General features: G+C 54.8%; 7 protein-coding genes across 7 annotated transcripts; 2 read left to right on the top strand and 5 right to left on the bottom strand.

Annotated features, from left to right (window-relative positions):
* Positions 1-190: 190 nt before the first annotated feature.
* BP01DRAFT_89331 (putative PHD finger domain protein) lies at positions 191-3,283 on the top strand. Its single transcript, XM_025580206.1, has 3 exons — positions 191-288; positions 410-1,182; positions 1,239-3,283. The coding sequence occupies exons 1-3, from the start codon at positions 282-284 to the stop codon at positions 3,198-3,200; spliced, it is 2,742 nt and encodes a 913-aa protein (XP_025430115.1). The 5' UTR covers positions 191-281; the 3' UTR covers positions 3,201-3,283.
* Positions 3,284-3,666: 383 nt separating this feature from the next.
* Positions 3,667-5,116, bottom strand: BP01DRAFT_424431 (LUC7 domain-containing protein). Its single transcript, XM_025579697.1, has 3 exons — positions 5,025-5,116; positions 4,603-4,934; positions 3,667-4,487 (listed from the first exon to the last, which is right to left on the bottom strand). Exons 1-3 carry the CDS (start codon positions 5,065-5,067, stop codon positions 4,005-4,007), a joined length of 858 nt encoding a protein of 285 aa, XP_025430114.1. The 5' UTR covers positions 5,068-5,116; the 3' UTR covers positions 3,667-4,004.
* Positions 5,117-5,267: 151 nt separating this feature from the next.
* On the top strand, positions 5,268-7,439 carry gpi16 (GPI-anchor transamidase subunit GPI16). Its single transcript, XM_025573515.1, has 3 exons — positions 5,268-5,879; positions 5,932-6,326; positions 6,376-7,439. The coding sequence occupies exons 1-3, from the start codon at positions 5,521-5,523 to the stop codon at positions 7,386-7,388; spliced, it is 1,767 nt and encodes a 588-aa protein (XP_025430113.1). The 5' UTR covers positions 5,268-5,520; the 3' UTR covers positions 7,389-7,439.
* Positions 7,440-7,625: 186 nt separating this feature from the next.
* Positions 7,626-8,526, bottom strand: BP01DRAFT_89307 (uncharacterized protein). The gene is made up of 4 exons (XM_025580205.1): positions 8,500-8,526; positions 8,198-8,399; positions 7,719-8,003; positions 7,626-7,628 (listed from the first exon to the last, which is right to left on the bottom strand). Exons 2-3 carry the CDS (start codon positions 8,324-8,326, stop codon positions 7,797-7,799), a joined length of 336 nt encoding a protein of 111 aa, XP_025430112.1. The 5' UTR covers positions 8,327-8,399; positions 8,500-8,526; the 3' UTR covers positions 7,626-7,628; positions 7,719-7,796.
* A 416-nt stretch (positions 8,527-8,942) lies between these two features.
* On the bottom strand, positions 8,943-10,378 carry BP01DRAFT_366836 (uncharacterized protein; the record flags this gene model as incomplete). Its single annotated transcript, XM_025576425.1, has 2 exons — positions 8,943-9,761; positions 9,848-10,378. The coding sequence occupies 2 exons, from the start codon at positions 10,376-10,378 to the stop codon at positions 8,943-8,945; spliced, it is 1,350 nt and encodes a 449-aa protein (XP_025430111.1).
* Positions 10,379-11,255: 877 nt separating this feature from the next.
* On the bottom strand, positions 11,256-13,058 carry faeB-2 (putative feruloyl esterase; the record flags this gene model as incomplete). Its single annotated transcript, XM_025572747.1, has 2 exons — positions 12,568-13,058; positions 11,256-12,496 (listed from the first exon to the last, which is right to left on the bottom strand). The coding sequence occupies exons 1-2, from the start codon at positions 12,944-12,946 to the stop codon at positions 11,256-11,258; spliced, it is 1,620 nt and encodes a 539-aa protein (XP_025430110.1). The 5' UTR covers positions 12,947-13,058.
* Positions 13,059-13,672: 614 nt separating this feature from the next.
* Positions 13,673-15,437, bottom strand: BP01DRAFT_392925 (putative nuclear membrane fusion protein Kar5; the record flags this gene model as incomplete). The annotated part of the gene is made up of 6 exons (XM_025578190.1): positions 13,673-13,698; positions 13,754-14,075; positions 14,123-14,167; positions 14,214-14,423; positions 14,468-15,270; positions 15,320-15,437. 6 exons carry the CDS (start codon positions 15,435-15,437, stop codon positions 13,673-13,675), a joined length of 1,524 nt encoding a protein of 507 aa, XP_025430109.1.
* Between the last annotated feature and the right edge of the window lie 137 nt (positions 15,438-15,574).

Here is a 15,574-nt window from a genome sequence, read left to right as displayed (position 1 = left end):
CCGTCCCCCATCGTCTCTAAATAAGTCGCTGGAGTCTCTTTGAGAAGATAAAGTAATACTTGCGCGGACTGGCCAGCAGTGCCAGTCTCCAGTGCCATCCTCTGTATTGCTTTAGCTCTTCTGATACCGTAGAACCGTGACCTGGGCGGCGTGCGCAATCATTCCCTTGGACACTATTCTATCAGTTGCTCATTTCCCCCTTCCTGTCCTTTCTCTCCTTTGCAACCAGCAATTTTCGCGCCGTAGAAATTTGAACAACCCTTCAGTCATTCACTACAAACATGGCTGGTAAGCTATCGTATTTCACCGTGGTTTGCTTCGCCGCCAGCACTATCAATGCACCGGTGTTGGTGGCGGGCAAGCTGGCGAGTCATGGCATGAATGGAAGGCAGCTAACAAAGCACTGCAGACGAACCGAGACGCTCTGGTCGCTCGACTAAGGGTCAGCACAAGAACCTCGACATGATCACCGAGACGCCGGCTAAGAAGACGAAAGCCAAAGCTCAGCCCAAAGAGAAACCCGCGAAACCGTCCGTGGAGCCGACGCCGGCTCCCAGCGAGGAGGAAGAAATCATCCGATGCATCTGCGGTGAATATGAAGAGGAGGAGGACGTCGAACGTGATATGATCTGCTGCGATCGATGTTCCGCATGGCAACACAATGACTGCATGGGCCTGACGTTCGCCAAGGGGGAAGAGCCCGACGAATACTTCTGTGAGCAGTGCAAGCCCGAGAATCACCCGGTTCTCTTGGAGAAAATCGCGCGGGGTGAGAAGCCATGGGAGGAAGCGGCCGAACGGCGACGCATCGAAGCGGAAGAGAAGAAGGCTTCACGACGCAAAAAGGGCAAGAAAGGCGGCAGGAGAGGTCGACAAAGTGAGGCCAAGGTTGAAATGAGCACACCTGCGCGCGCAGTAGCAGCCTCGACGACACCTGCCCCTACTCCTACTCCAGCTGCCGTCGCTACGCCTACGCCTGCTCCCGCGCCTGCTCCCGCTGCCCTTCCACCACATCCCACACCTCCTGCTCCCACTCCTTCCGTCCAGATTCCTGCTACTGAAGCTGCTACTGCCGCGAAGGCGCCAACCCCCGAAGAAAATGGCCTCTCTTCCGAGGCCCAGCCGGCAAGCGCCCAGAAGCGCAAGTTTGAGGAGCAACAAGAGCCTTCAGCTCTGGACGCTGTACGTATTCGTCTATTCATGACTGATCCTTATTTTGCTGACACTAATTGCGATAGGAACCGAAACCCAAACAGCAGAAGATCTCACCATCCGCCGCGACACCGACCCCTCCCCCCCAGCCGGCTACAGTAAAAGATGAACCTGTCGCGCAGTCGTCGCGTCAAGGTTCCGTCGCATCACCGTCGCCGACCACGGAAGAAGCAAAGCACCTGGAAGAACCCACTAATCCCGCTCGGAAAAGTGTTGCCAGTGCCCTGGTCAAGTTATTTGTAGATCAGATTTCTGAGTCCCAGAAGAAAGGATCTTTCAGCTTGCCCCATGGGAAAACAGCGGAGGAAGTTGCGCGGCAGCTCGGACTCTCGATTGAGAGTGCTATGTACCAGAATATATGCGGAGGATCTGGAGAGCCCACAGACCCGTATAAAACTCAATTGCGGACGATTCTGTTCAACGTAAAGAAGAACTCTTCTCTACGGGATCGTCTGCTCGTAGGTAGTTTACTTCCTGATGCCTTCTCTAAGATGAGCTCCCAAGACATGGCCAGTGAGGAGCTGCAGCAGAAGGACGCGGAGATCAAGCGGGAGGCCGAGCGCCAACACATTATCATCCAAGAGCAAGGGCCGCGCATAAGACGCACCCATAAGGGTGAGGAATTGGTTGAAGATGAGAACCATGTCGCCGCCAGCGAGCCGGTGTTTTCCACCGTCGCATCTCGACGCAGTCTGGCCGAGGCCGACGGCAGTCCTACCGCGCAGAGTCCGACCAGTCCAACGCAGCAGACGACTGAGACCGATGGCGCCGCTTCGAAGCCCCTCAATGAATCCAAGCTCTCTGATGGAGTGGATATTCGTCGCGATGACTTTCCTCCGAGGGCGCATTCGCCCGGTGGCACCAGCCACGAGCCTGTCTTCCCCGAAATGTCAGCTCACATTCGCGAACAGTTACCAGCTCGCAAAGCCCAAGCCGATGCCGAAATTGATCAGCTACTCAAGGACGATGAACCCGAATCGCCACCCTACTCTCCCAGGGACTATCACGATGAAGGATCGATCTGGCATGGCAAGGTGATGATGAGTACCATCGCCGAATTCGCGTCCTCAGCGAAGCATGCAGGAGGCGCCGACCTCAGCGGTCGTATCCCCTGGAGCCAGCTGGTCCCTTCGACCTTACTCGTGGACGGACGGATCGACATTCAGTTGGCCGGCAACTATCTCTGTGGTCTTCGGTTCAGCTCGTCGACCGATGTTACTGTCATCTCGATTAGCAGTCCTCATAATCCCAAGGAGAAGGCTGGCTTTGACAAGTTGTTCAGCTACTTCCAAGACCGCAATAGATACGGGGTGGTGGGCAAACACCCTCTGCCAGCTGTCAAGGATACATACTTGATACCGATTGAGGCCGGGTCAACCAAGAAGCCCGACTTCATCGAATTATTGGAGAACAACACCCTCGAGGATCCCATCCCGGAACGGGTACTTCTGGTTGTCTTCGCCGTGAAGACCGGCGATTCGAACCCTCCTTCCGTGCAGTCCATCTCTCATCCATCCAGCCAGGAGCCTGGTGCTTCTGCCAGTCCCCTCACGATGGCTCCCTCCCAGCCACAACAATTTCTGACCCCCGCGCCTCCTCGCCATTCCTCCCAGTTCACCCCCAGTCCAGCTCCCTCGTTCCCCGCCACGCCGCAGGCGCCCATCCCCTACGGCCAGCAAACGCAGCAACCACCCGCAGCTTCCACACAATACCCCTCCTATGCACCACCCCAGGCTGCAGCCCAGTCAGGCCCATTCACAGGTCTGCCGGCAGCTATCCAGGTCCTGGGTCCGCAGGCCGCCCATTCGCCCGCGCTCACGCAACTTCTACAGCAGGCTCCCAACGCGGATGTCTCTCAGTTGAGTGTGATTAAGGAGATTCTAGTCCGCTGTCCAGAGGCTCTGGCTGATTACAAGCTGCTGACCGATGAACTATTCAAGGTCACGGCGGCCAATGGACACCATGGTGGACAGCAGAACAACCGGTAGACTGCAGCTTGAATGCTGCTGTACAGTACTCTTTCTTCCACCTTTTCTATCTCTCATGTCTCTTCCTCGACTTTCCTCTCCCCCGTCCCCGCCTTCTCCTTCTCCTTCCCCTTTCCAAATCATGTTTGGGACTTGGTGTTTGATATCACTTCAGCTCTCTTGTGAATGTCTTTCTTTGTCATTCTCCTCATCGTTGAAATGTGCAGTTGGGCGATACCGGATTTTCTATCTATATTTTCCTTCATTGATGTTGCAATCTTCGATGCAGACACGCAGGCTTTTTCTTTCTCCACACAGGCGTGGTTATGTATGTTTTCTATCCGGCTTGATGGCAGGGGTTTTCTGTTTTACAGGCCTGTTCGTTTGTCTCCTGCATTTTACTTTTGTACGGCAGAACGGCATATTGATTTCGATCAACCATATACTCCCTAGCCAGAAATGACACCCTCAAGTCTTGAAATCGGTTCAGCAATGAGACCAGGTATGCTGGTGACGTAGTGCGTAGATTGGTTATTTCGCTAATATAAGTAATGTTTAGTATCTTTTTAGAACAACAGAATAATAAAAACCATGACATCCGCCAACGAGGCCGTGAAAGGAAACGCCTACGCTATGCAAAAACCAGAGTAAGAGGAGGCGTACAGCTCCGCCGAAGAAAAGGAAATAGCCGGGTGTGCTCAGAAGACAACCAACCCAGTTCCAGCCCCCGCTGTCCTGCCTTATCACCAAAGTCATCGTTCATCATCGTTTTGTGGTTCGTCGTCGTTTGCTCGCATCATCACCACACCACCATCAGCCTTACCACTACCACCGCGGACCGCGCTTCTTATAGCCACCACCGCCGCCACCACCACCTCCATACCGAGGCCCGCGACCACCGCCGCCAGAGCGACCACCGCCCCAGCCGCGATCGTCCTCGTCATCGTGGTGGCGCACCGGCGGAGGCCGACCCTTGAGCTCCTCGCTGAGCTTCTTGAACGTCTTGCGCATATCCGAGTAGCCCATGTGCATCTTGCCGAAGAAGTGGTCCGCCAGGCGGCGGTCGTTGTCGAGCCGGCTCAGGTAGGCGCCGCACACGTCGCAAACCTGCAGCTTCTGGTGGCCCGAGGGGCCCGAGGTGTCCTGGAGATTCTTGAGGTCGCGCTCGCACGTCTCCTTCTGGTGCTTGGCGGTGCGGATCTTGTGCAGCTCGTTGAGGGCCTGGGCGACGGAGCCGGTTTCGCCCAGCACGGAGATCTCCAGGAGGCCGCTGTTGATTGTGTTGGTGAGGTCGGCGATTTGTTTGAGCTAATTTGTGAATGATATTGTTAGTTTGGGTTGCGTGAATGCCAACAAGTAGTTGAGGTTAGAATTGCAAGTGGGGAGAAAAGAGCTCAAGCAAAGCTTCTCCAAAGGCCCTTACCAAGTTATTCGTCTGACGGATCTCATCCGGGGTCTTCTCCAACCGGCGCTGCGCCGAGTCAATGCGTCGGTCACAGTCGTCAATGTACTTCTGCATGTCGCGCATGTAGTCGTAGTCGAACCCCCATTTGGCCTTCTCCGCGGCCGAGGCGGTCTCGTATTCCGTCTTCAACCCTTCGCTGTGCACTTTTGGGCACGGGCCCAGGTCTTGTTTGGTGTTGGTGAAGAGGTCGTGCGGGCAGGTGCCGACCAGATACGAGCGGCAGACTTTGGGGTCTGTGATTTGGAGTTGCGCATTGCGAGAGGGGGCTCCGGTGCCGACGAGCTGGTCCGCTGCAGAGAAGAAGATTTCGAGGTTAGTTGTTAGATGAAGAGAGTGGAGGGCTGCGCCGAGTGTTTGGGGGGAGGGGGGGAATAACATACCTCCCATGAGCTGCTCGAGCAGCTTTCGTTGTTCCGCAGCCATGATGGGAGGATGAAGCCTGGGATTGAGTGGGTGGTGATTGAGGGAGAATGGGGGAGGGAGATTGAGATGGAGAGAGCTTCTTCTGGGCGCGGGAGGTTCTGCGGGCCTTGGCGCTAACCGCGGTTGGCTGCGCTTATGTGAGCCCCCCGTCTCTCCCTCACTCTCTCTTTCTACTCTCTCCCTGCTCACTCGCTCAATTGCTCCGGACTATTATCTTCGGTTGTTCTTCCATGCTGCTTCTCCATGCTATTCATTATAACTTAAAGCAGATATTGATAAATTGGAGCGCCATCTCTTGACAACTCGCAGGTATCATCGCAACTGATAGACGCTGCATCTGCTACCAGCACCGCAACCGCCGGAGGTCGCGCCCCCCCCTCCGCCGCTCCGGGGTGGTTCTACAGATTCAACCGGATTGATACTATTTAGTCTCGTGTCGGCCAGCATGACGTGATGACTGTCCGATCGCTTTTCTCTTTACTTTTCCTGGCCGCATTTGCCTCGTTCGCCTCCGCAACCTCCGACTACCACGAGAGCCTCGTTCTACAACCACTTCCGCAATCCGCGCTCCTAGCCTCGTTCAACTTCCAAAGCAATGACTCGCAGGAGTCGTTCGATGAGCGCCACTTTCGCTATTTTCCCCGTGCGCTAGGCCAAATCCTCCGCCACGCCAATACCAAGGAGCTCCATCTCCGGTTCACAACGGGTCGATGGGATGCTGAGAGTTGGGGTCCCCGCCCATGGAACGGCACCAAGGAGGGCGGCACCGGTGTGGAGCTCTGGGCCTGGATTGATGCTGTGGACGATGAGGCGTATGGTTGCCCTTCAAAATAATGTCATGGAAGGGACGCTGACGTGAGGTAGTGCTTTTGCGAAATGGATTACTTTAACACAGTCACTCTCCGGGCTTTTCTGTGCTTCGTTGAACTTTATCGACTCGACGAGGACTACGAGACCGGTTGCGTCGTTTGAGCCCGCAGGGACTCACGCCGCTTTGGATAACTTGCATCTCCTGCACGGAACACTTCCTGGCGAGGTGGTCTGTACGGAGAATTTGACCCCGTTCTTGAAGCTCCTGCCATGTAAGGGCAAGGCGGGCGTAGCGAGTCTCCTTGACGGACACAAGTTGTTTGATGCGTCGTGGCAGAGCATGTCTGTGGATGTGCGTCCCATCTGCACGGAGACAAGTGACTGTGTTGTGCAGATTGATCAATCGGTGGATATTGTGCTCGACATTGACCGATCCAAGCGTCCTCGCGGTTGGTATCTTCTGCACTGAATATACAAACGATGCTGATATCTGTGCAGATAACCCCATTCCCCGGCCAGTGCCTAATGAGCAGCTCGTGTGCGACACCTCCAAACCTTATCACTCGGACGATACCTGCTATCCACTGGAGAGCACGTCGGAGAAAGCATGGGGCTTGTCTGAGGTCTTCGGCCGCAGCATCAGTGGATCATGTCCTCTCACCGAGGGCTCTGCCGACGGAGCTGTCTGTCTACGAGTACCCCACGAACGAGAAGTGCACGCCAGCCCCGGCGCGGTGGAAGCCAGAAAGGCGGACGGCTACACCCGTTGCTTCACACTGGAGTCTTCGACGCCTTTCGACCTCATGATCCCCGAGCAACAGGCCACAGCACAGGTGCCGCTCGACGAGCCCGTCCTGCGCGCAGAGCGCACGATTGTCGGCCACGGCCAGGAACGCGGCGGCATGCGCATCATCTTCGACAACCCCTCCGCCACCAACGCCGTGGATTTCATCTACTTCGAGACCCTTCCCTGGTTTCTTCGGCCTTACGTCCACACCCTTCAAGCGACCATCACGGGCCGCGACGGGCTGCGTCGCCAGGTCCCGGCCTCGCAATTCATCAAAGAGACCTTCTACCGCCCTGCTATCGATCGCGAACGCGGCACCCAACTCGAGCTCGCCCTTTCCGTCCCGGCCGCATCGACGGTGACGCTAACCTACGATTTCGAAAAGGCCATCCTGCGGTACACGGAGTATCCCCCGGACGCCAACCGGGGGTTCAATGTAGCGCCGGCGGTGATCAAGGTTGGCGGCGAACATCCCATCTACCTCCGCACCACTAGTCTGCTGCTGCCGCTGCCGACCCCGGACTTCAGCATGCCGTACAACGTGATCATCCTAACGAGCACGGTGATAGCCTTGGCGTTTGGTAGTATCTTCAATTTGTTGGTGCGTCGGTTCGTGACGGCAGAGGAGGCCTCGGCGATGCGAGCGCAGACCTTGAAGAGTCGTCTGGGGGGAAAGATTGTTGCTTTGCGGGATAAGATTAGGGGGAAGTCGAAGACGGAGTAGTGCAGCTGCCTTGCTGTATGATATAATTCTATACCTTTAATCGAAAATAACAAAAGTCCACCCACCAGTAGCATCTCATCCAAATGTCTTGAGTCATATTCATATCGTTCCATAACCTAATCATTAAACACGAACACCGAACCAGTAAGTATCCCATAAACTACACCATAAGAGAAAAGAAAACCTCATGACCCCCAGTTCCTTCCAGAAGAATGAATGACGATTCACTCCGGATAGAGACTAAGTCCCATATCAGCCAGCCAATTCTATTTAGACCCCCTCATCCAAACCCCCTCATCTAAACCCCCACCCCCGGAACCTGCCACCCACCAAAAAAAACCACCCCCAAACCCTCTCTCCACCCCCAGTTCACACTCCTGGGAGAGAAAAAAAGGAGGGGAGGGGAACTTACAATCCCAATTTATCCTTCATCGTCTCCCACCCCGGCAACGCCCCCGAGCCACCAGGCTTCCGCTCCATGAAGCTGTGGTCCTCGGTCGCGCAGGTGCCCTCCTGCATGCCCTGGCCCTCGTCGAAGCGGCCCAGGAACTTGTTCTCGGCGCGGGTCTTTTGGTCGGTGATTGAGGAGAGTTCGGGGGTGGTGAGGATGTCGTTCTATTTCTCGGTTGTTAGTATTTTTCTGGGTGGAATTTGGGTGGGGGGGAGGGGTGATGTTAACGGGTTGAGAGGGGAGCCGGGGGGAAGGGGAGAGAGCTATGTTAGGGTGTTAGGGGGGTATGGTGCTAGTGGTTAGGGGCTGAGTTCAAGCCTTATGGGTGAGACTTCAAAGCAGCTTCAGGGCAGCTCACCGAAATTCCTCCCTTAGGATGGCCGGAGTCGCCCCAGCCGCTGCCGCCGCCGGCGTTGTTGGCCGGAGTGGGTTCAGCGGAGGCGCCTCCGCGGGTGGCCTGGGGAAGGCGGTTCGAGTTGGATGCCATTTTGTCTGGTTGGATGTCTTTTCAAGAGATACGTAGAGGTGGTGGTGGTGGTGGTTGAAGTATGTGTATGTTTCTGCAGGTGCAGTGTCAGCGGTTGTACTATCATGGGCCAGTATAAGTTATAGTTGTGTCTGGCTGGTGGTTGCTGGGTTCGAGGGAATACTCACTCAAACAGATAAGCTGAATTCGTTGAATTGGTATACTGTGGGCAGGTAGTGAGGTATGGTTTGGTGAAGATTGCATGGCTACTAAGGCTTTATATACCCCGTGGTGATGATGAAGGGTTGGTGATCTCATCATGAACACACGTCATGGCGGGTTGCCACCCCCAACTTGGAGTTAATCACCACCACCGAACCAGCACCAGCACCAGCACCAGCACGGCTGATCATTATTTACCATGTGCAAAGTATAGCGTCAGGCACAGTAACACAGTAGGAATGATGTTCAACCTAGTCTTTTACTATCTAAGTCAAGTCAATGCGTGCCTGTATGTACATCACGTCATTAGCTCTCAGCGACTACCAACAGGAATCAAACAATCATATTATATCTCAGGAACAGCACTGGGGAAGAAGATGCATCAATCATGGGGTCTTTATTCCAAGAGAAACAATTACTGAGACTCGACTTGTTCGGCCCACGACCCCTCCATAGGCGATAGAGGGTCCACGTCCAAAAGGTCCAGCTTCGCGGCATTGGCGGCGTTGACGGGTTCTTTGGGTTCCTGTCCCTTAGAGTCGTCCTTGGAATCATCCTTGAACACATCCTTGGCATCCCTTGTAGTGTTGTTCTGTTTATCCTTGACCCAGTCTTTCGGTCCCTCTTTCGAGACATCTTTGCTCTTCTCGCTGCCGGGGAGCGCAGGGAAATCTGCCTCATTATCAAGCACTGGAGCCGGTGCCCACCTCGACTCGCTCAACCCCGGCGCGTTCTCAGCAGGCCCGTCCACCTGGGGAATATCCTCCCGCGGACCCCGATGGCCTCCCCGACCACGTCCGCCCCGCCCGCCACGTCCGCGGCCTCGATGACCCCCTCGGGGGTGGTCCCCGTGTGGCTCCTCGGTAGGTTCATCGCCAGACTGACCGCCAGACTGGCCGTCAAAGTCGCGTCTAGTGTATCCAGAAATACCACCGTGCATCCCCCGACGGAAACCTCCGCGGCCACCACGGGGGCTGAAATCCTCCTCCTTCTTCTGAGCATCCCACTCCCGACCCGCAAAGGCCTCCAACTTGCGCTGTCGGTTGCGCTCCCGCTCGTTATCCATGACCCGACGTTGCGCCCGCTCCTGGCGTCTCTTCTCCTCGGCAACCTTCTCCCGCTCCAGAAACGACGCCTGGTCCGCTTCAGCCCGAGCATGCGCCGCAGCAACCTTGGCCGCATTCTCCTTGGCAGCCGCAATACGACGCGAGAGCTCCTCCTCCGTAAGCTTCGGCTATAACCAACCACAAATCACCCCCAATTAGCCCCTAAACTCAAGACCCTCCACAGCCCCCGTAGTCATAATATCGGAAAACATACCTTCTTGATCCCACCCGTGGCACTCCGATCTCCACGTACAGCAGGCACCCGCGGACCCTCTGCCACCTTCTCACCCGTCTGCTCAGTCTCAGCAGCAGCCGAGGGAGTAGTCGCAGCCTCCTCCACAGGACTCCTGGTCTCTTCCGGTCCCTCCACAGCGCCCTCCACAGTTTCTTTCTGGTGGTTATGAGTGTGGTTGTGGTTATGGTTGTTCCTCACACTGGCATCGCCCCTCCGGCCGGTATTCTGCGACCCGCGGCGCCCGCCCCGCCCCCCTCTGCCTCGTCCCCTCCCCCGCCGCTCGCCCCCGCGCGATCGCGACGGGGTGTCAGTCCGCGCCGGTGATGACAGATCTTTGTCGATCGGTGTAGATGTCGTCGTGACATTCTCCTCGTACGACGACTGGTGGTCCTGCGTGTGCGGGGAGTGTTGTTGTTGTTGCTGTTGTTGTTGTAGTTGCTCCGCGGAGACGGGGATGATTTCATCGTCGAATAGGTCATCTCCGCCACGGGTTTGTGCGAATTCGTCCATGGTGGGGACGGTGTTGTCTCAAAAGCCTTGTTACGGCCTCACGGGATCTAGGATCTAGGGGGAGGACGGTGAGGATAGATTGCGAGCAGGTCGTGTGTTATCGCACAGGTACGGCGCAAAGAAAGCTGAAGCGCAGAGCACAGTCGGCTGGGGTGGTGTTCGAATCAAGGAGGCGGCGGATTAATTAAGGCTAGTTAAACTATCAGCGCTAGTTCCGCGCGCGGACGCGGGGAAGACCATCAGCTCAACCAAGGACAACGAAGGCGGGGAGATGGGTGTTCAGGGCAATATGGTGGTGGGAGGGGAGGGGAGGGAGACAAAATCCGAGGATGTCATGAGAGAAAGTAGCTGAAACTGGAATAAAAGTAGACGAACCACATGCTGGCCAGCCATGTTTGCTTGCAGGGGAGATCCAGCGCCGCCCAACCTGACCACGCCCAAGCAGTCATCACGCACTGCGGCCGCGGGGGCTCCGACTGCCGGGGCGGTCTGGGTTGGGTTGGGCTGCGCATGTCTGGCTGGAGTTCATAATGCAAGAAGGTGATGTGAAGATGAATATATAGAGTAGAGGTAGCAGTACATACATAGGAGAGATGTTGAATTGGATGATAGTTGGTCAGTGTGTCGCAAAGTGCGCGAGAGACAACTTCAAAAGCGGAAGATGGAGCAGCAGCGAAGCCAAAGGAAGCCCCACGAGGGGGAACTGCAGGTTCTCACCGCCCGGTTCTGCCCGGCCACCCACCAACCCTAATGTAAGCCATGTATCATGATCTCATGCGATTTCAAATCGCGGACTTGTTGTTACCATGTTTTCATGCTTGACTATTTACAGTTGTGCATTGTGCATGCAATGATACTGTGTATATTATAAATTACACTAGACACACTGCCATGCGTTCTCGTCCGTGTAATTGCCGGGACCCTTGTACACGTTCCGCCGAGGCCAGCGACAGTGCTTGCGGGTATATTCCACCTCACTGCCCACTCCATCCACAAACTTGGCCCCCCGCACAAACTCCGGCGCAATCCCCTTTTCCACCCACTGCACCATCGCCATGAGCACGTTGTTCTCCGGCGCGACGCCGTTGAACGTGTCTGCCGTGTTCCCGATGCCGTAGGCGCCATCACCGCCCCCGCAGTGGCCCATCCCGCTAATTTGAAAGAAGCGATAGAATTCATCCAACTCCGACGGAGCCAGGTTCATCGTCTCGGCCACCCGCGAGTAGTACAATTTGGAATCCTCCGAGCTGATGATCTGATCCATGAGCCCGTGGTATGTCAAGACCTTGCCGCCGGTCTTGCGGAACGGGCTCAGGTCTGCATCCCAGGTCTGAATGTTGTAAGGGTTCTGCGCGAGCGCAACAGCGATGTCATGACTGTTCAGGGTGGCGGGGTCCCAGTCCGGATTGCTGAACACCACATAGCGGTACCAGTCGGTGCTGTAGGAGAAGGGCGAACCGCCGTAGTAGATCGCGGACGCACCCACTTCTGAACCGGGCTGCATACGGGGGTAAACAAGGGTCCCATTGACCCCGTAAAGTGGAGACAGGATCTGGCGGACCGTGTTTGCCTGGGCTCCGGTGAGACAATTGGTCGAGTTGGAGCCGGGTGTGCAGATGATCGTGTCGATGACTGGGTGGCAGAGATCAGGATCTTCGATGATTCCATCATGCGCGCCGTCGATATCGTCGCATTGACGTAGGATCTCGTCATGAACGACGCTCCAGAGATCAGCCGAAAGGAAGGTGTCCGAGGTGTTGGATCCAGTGATGGGGTAGAAGTGACCACTCCAGGAGGTCAAGCCCACGAAGTTCATGGCCGGAGCACCGGCCACCACGCCGTCAAAGTCATTGGGAAACTGCTGCACCGACTTGAAGCCCTCACGACCGCCGGTGGAGCATCCCAGGTAGTAAGACTTATTGAACCCTTGCTCGTAGAAGAGCTTGGTCAGCTGCTTGCCGACCACGACTCCGGTATGCACGGATCGGTAGGCAAAGTCTTCAACGACCTCGGGATGGTTATAGAAGGGTTCGCCAGACGTGCCGTTGTGTCCGTTATTGGCACCGACTGTCGCAAAGCCGAATCCAGATGCATATGCCATGTCATCGTACGCGACACCTAAGAGAGAGGAAGTCAGACTCGGAAACAATATGTGCATCAAGTGCATTAGGACAGGTGAGGTATCGTACAGCCATTGAGTCCTCCGTTGCCGGTGCTCAGAAACCGGCCAGTATAGTTTCGAGGCAACCATGCCTCCAATGTGATTTCACTGCTGTTTGAGGTGGCTACTGCCATGGCGACTCGACAGAAGTCGGTAGAAACGGACTGGTAGGTCGCATCACACGTGGCGGGGTTGTCGGGCAGGGAGACGTTGGTCCCCCCAGCAACATATTCCACGATGTTCACTCGCACATTGGGGAGATTGATCTTGTCTGCGAACTTGGCACATTTGGTCTGAAAAGAATCTTGTCTAGTAGAAATTGCAGAACCCAGTGCCAACGATGGCAGGAAGAGGTTTAACGTTCTCATGATGAGGGATGGATTAATGCGAAAGAATAATAGGAACATGCGGACCTCAAGGGCACAAGTGGCCCTTTTGATCCTTTTATAGCCATGCCCGCTCGGATACAGTTCTGATTACCGGAATCGCTGGCTCCACCAGGAATACGTATGGAATGTGGGGTAACTTGAGGAGGTTTCGAAGCACAGTGATTCCTCGAGATGGATTGTACCGGCCTGAAGGTATTTGAGAGAAAGATGGATTGCCGGGAGATACAAGAGAGGCTAAGCTATTGGACGGTACGGTACCCCACAGCCACTTTTCCGGGGATCGTCAATTTCTCCGCAAAATTGCGGAGAAACATCTTGGCTTTACTCTTGACTGCCTGTGTCAGTTACCTGCCCGTACAATACGGCGCTCGAGGCAACCGAGGCAAGCAACGGACCAGTGATAGCAGTGGGATCTCTTCTTCTACCGAGACTCGATGCCGCCGTGATGCGCACCATTCTGCTGGAGCGACCAATGCCTTGCAGATGAAACTGATCATCAGCTCTATCTAAAGGTGTCCGAATGTGGAAAGCTCAACGAGGCCTCGCAAGAGCCATTCAATTCGTATTCCGCAGTATATTTCCGTTTCCTTATGCGAAGCACAGAGAAAGAGCAATCGCTATACTTATCATCTCATCGTACACATTATGCGCGGCGGATATTAGAGAACATAAAAAAAGAAAAAAAAAAAAAAAAAAGAAAGCGACTATCATGAGTAGATTCCTGCCGAGTTAATACTAGTATCATTATTCGCGCCCAACTAAATATTTAACTGGAGTTCCAAAGAGTCAGTACACCTCTCTCGGAACATAAGTTGGAAGACTTACAGAAAGCAGCTATGGGCCGTGATCGCTCCGCCACGACTTTCCACATCACGAAGCTGCAAAGGGGCCAGACCAGGTCGCGAAGGAGTTTCAGCACTAGACCCAACCTGTATCTAGAGTCGATCCTGTCAATCGTCTTGGACAGTTTCTCGGCTGCGACGGCTGTTTGATTAAGCTCTGCCGCCGTGCCTTTCGCGCGGAGTTCATTCTGCTCTTGTAATCGTGAGGTTTCTCGAAGCGCCTCATATTGCTGCGATTGCACTTGGAAAAGGTGCTCGGCTCTTGCTTCGGTGGCATTAAGTGTTTTTACAAGTCCCGGCAGGCGCTTTAATGATCAGCTACGCCCTTGCCATTTGGAATGTTGTAACCAACCTCGTGCATGTTCTGCAATACCTGCGTTATATATCCGAGGGATTCCTGCACCAATCAGCTTACTGAGGATGAATGGTAGGGAAATACTCACAAGAGAAGCATTGAGTTGCGAGAGGCTTGCCAGACTACCCTCGCCAAGTGCATTGAGAATGGCCCCGAGGGACAGCGCCAATTCCTTGTTAGTCTCGTAATCTCGTCGCTGCGCATCCGCCATTTCCTGATTGTTCTTGATGTTCTCGTAGTGTAGAATGTTCATTTCATGGATTAGCTGATCAGCTGCGGCAGTACCATTCTGGATTTTCTACAGATTCTCAGCCATACTCATATGAGTGGATGAGAACTCACCTCTTCAAGCGAGCTTGCTCCTTGATGCAACACCTCAAAGATGGACTCAAAGGTCTCTCTGGCCAGTCTAGCATAGCTATTCAAACCGTTCGAAGCCCGTTCAATCATTCGATGGAAACCCGAGATGGTTTCTCCCAGATCCTGCCGCAGCCTCGCCCTCGCTGTCTCAACTTCCTGCATAAATTGCTTCTGGCGGGCAATGTCAGCTGCGTGCACCGCGGATGCCATTACAAGGCCACGCTCAAGTGTGACAGTCTGATTGGCTATAGCGCGATAGAGCTCCAACAGCTCCTCCTTCTCCGTCTCGCCTCGGGCCGCCTGGCAGATAACCACAGCATTCTGCCGACTATTGCTGTAAGAAGTCCACCACTGCGGTCGTGTCTCCAGCGACTGAAGACAAGCCTCCAGTCGCGACTTTTGCAAACCCTGAGGGTCGCTGAAGCGCACGAAATCTAGGATGCCTCTTTTCTGCCGGGGCGCAACCATCAGTGCAAGACACGCCTCCGGCGCTGCTGCTTTGGCTTCCTTGAGCTCGCAGACAGCCAAGCGCGCCGCGTAGAGTGACCGCACAGGCTCCAGGCCCAGGTATATATCTGTGTCTTGATTCTCGGGCCGACCGCTAATTGACTGGCAGGAAGAGATGAGATCTGAGACCGCGAGCCGGTTGCAGGACGGGGCGAGTTGCATGGACTTCAGAAGCTCGACAGCTTCTTGCATGATTGTATCTTGCTTCAGAGCTCGTGCGGTGAGTAGTGAAGCCAGGTCGACCTCGTTCGCGATAGGGTTTACATGGCCTGCGAGACCTGCTTGCATGTGAGCTCTTTCCGTGACGTTCGTTATACAGGAGCTTACCATCTTCGTAAGCTACTGCTGCTGCAAGGCTCCTGAGATTAAGGACAAAGAAGAGTAGAGTGATTAAGATATAGTGCGACATTGTAGCGACAGAAGCGCAGGTAATCGTGAGTCTCATGGTGGATATTGTTGTCGGAGTTCCGCAAGATTGCACCACTGGGTGTAATGAAGTAAGAAAAAAGTCTGTGATATTGCAGTATAGTACTTATGTATGATATAGTCCTTGGAGTACTAGGTCAGTCGAAGCATGAGGTT

This window comes from Aspergillus saccharolyticus (assembly GCF_003184585.1).
Source record: "Aspergillus saccharolyticus JOP 1030-1 unplaced genomic scaffold BP01scaffold_22, whole genome shotgun sequence".
Taxonomy (NCBI): domain Eukaryota; kingdom Fungi; phylum Ascomycota; class Eurotiomycetes; order Eurotiales; family Aspergillaceae; genus Aspergillus; species Aspergillus saccharolyticus.
The sequence above is the reverse complement of the archived record's forward strand: the minus strand, read 5'-3'. Positions and strand labels throughout refer to the sequence as shown.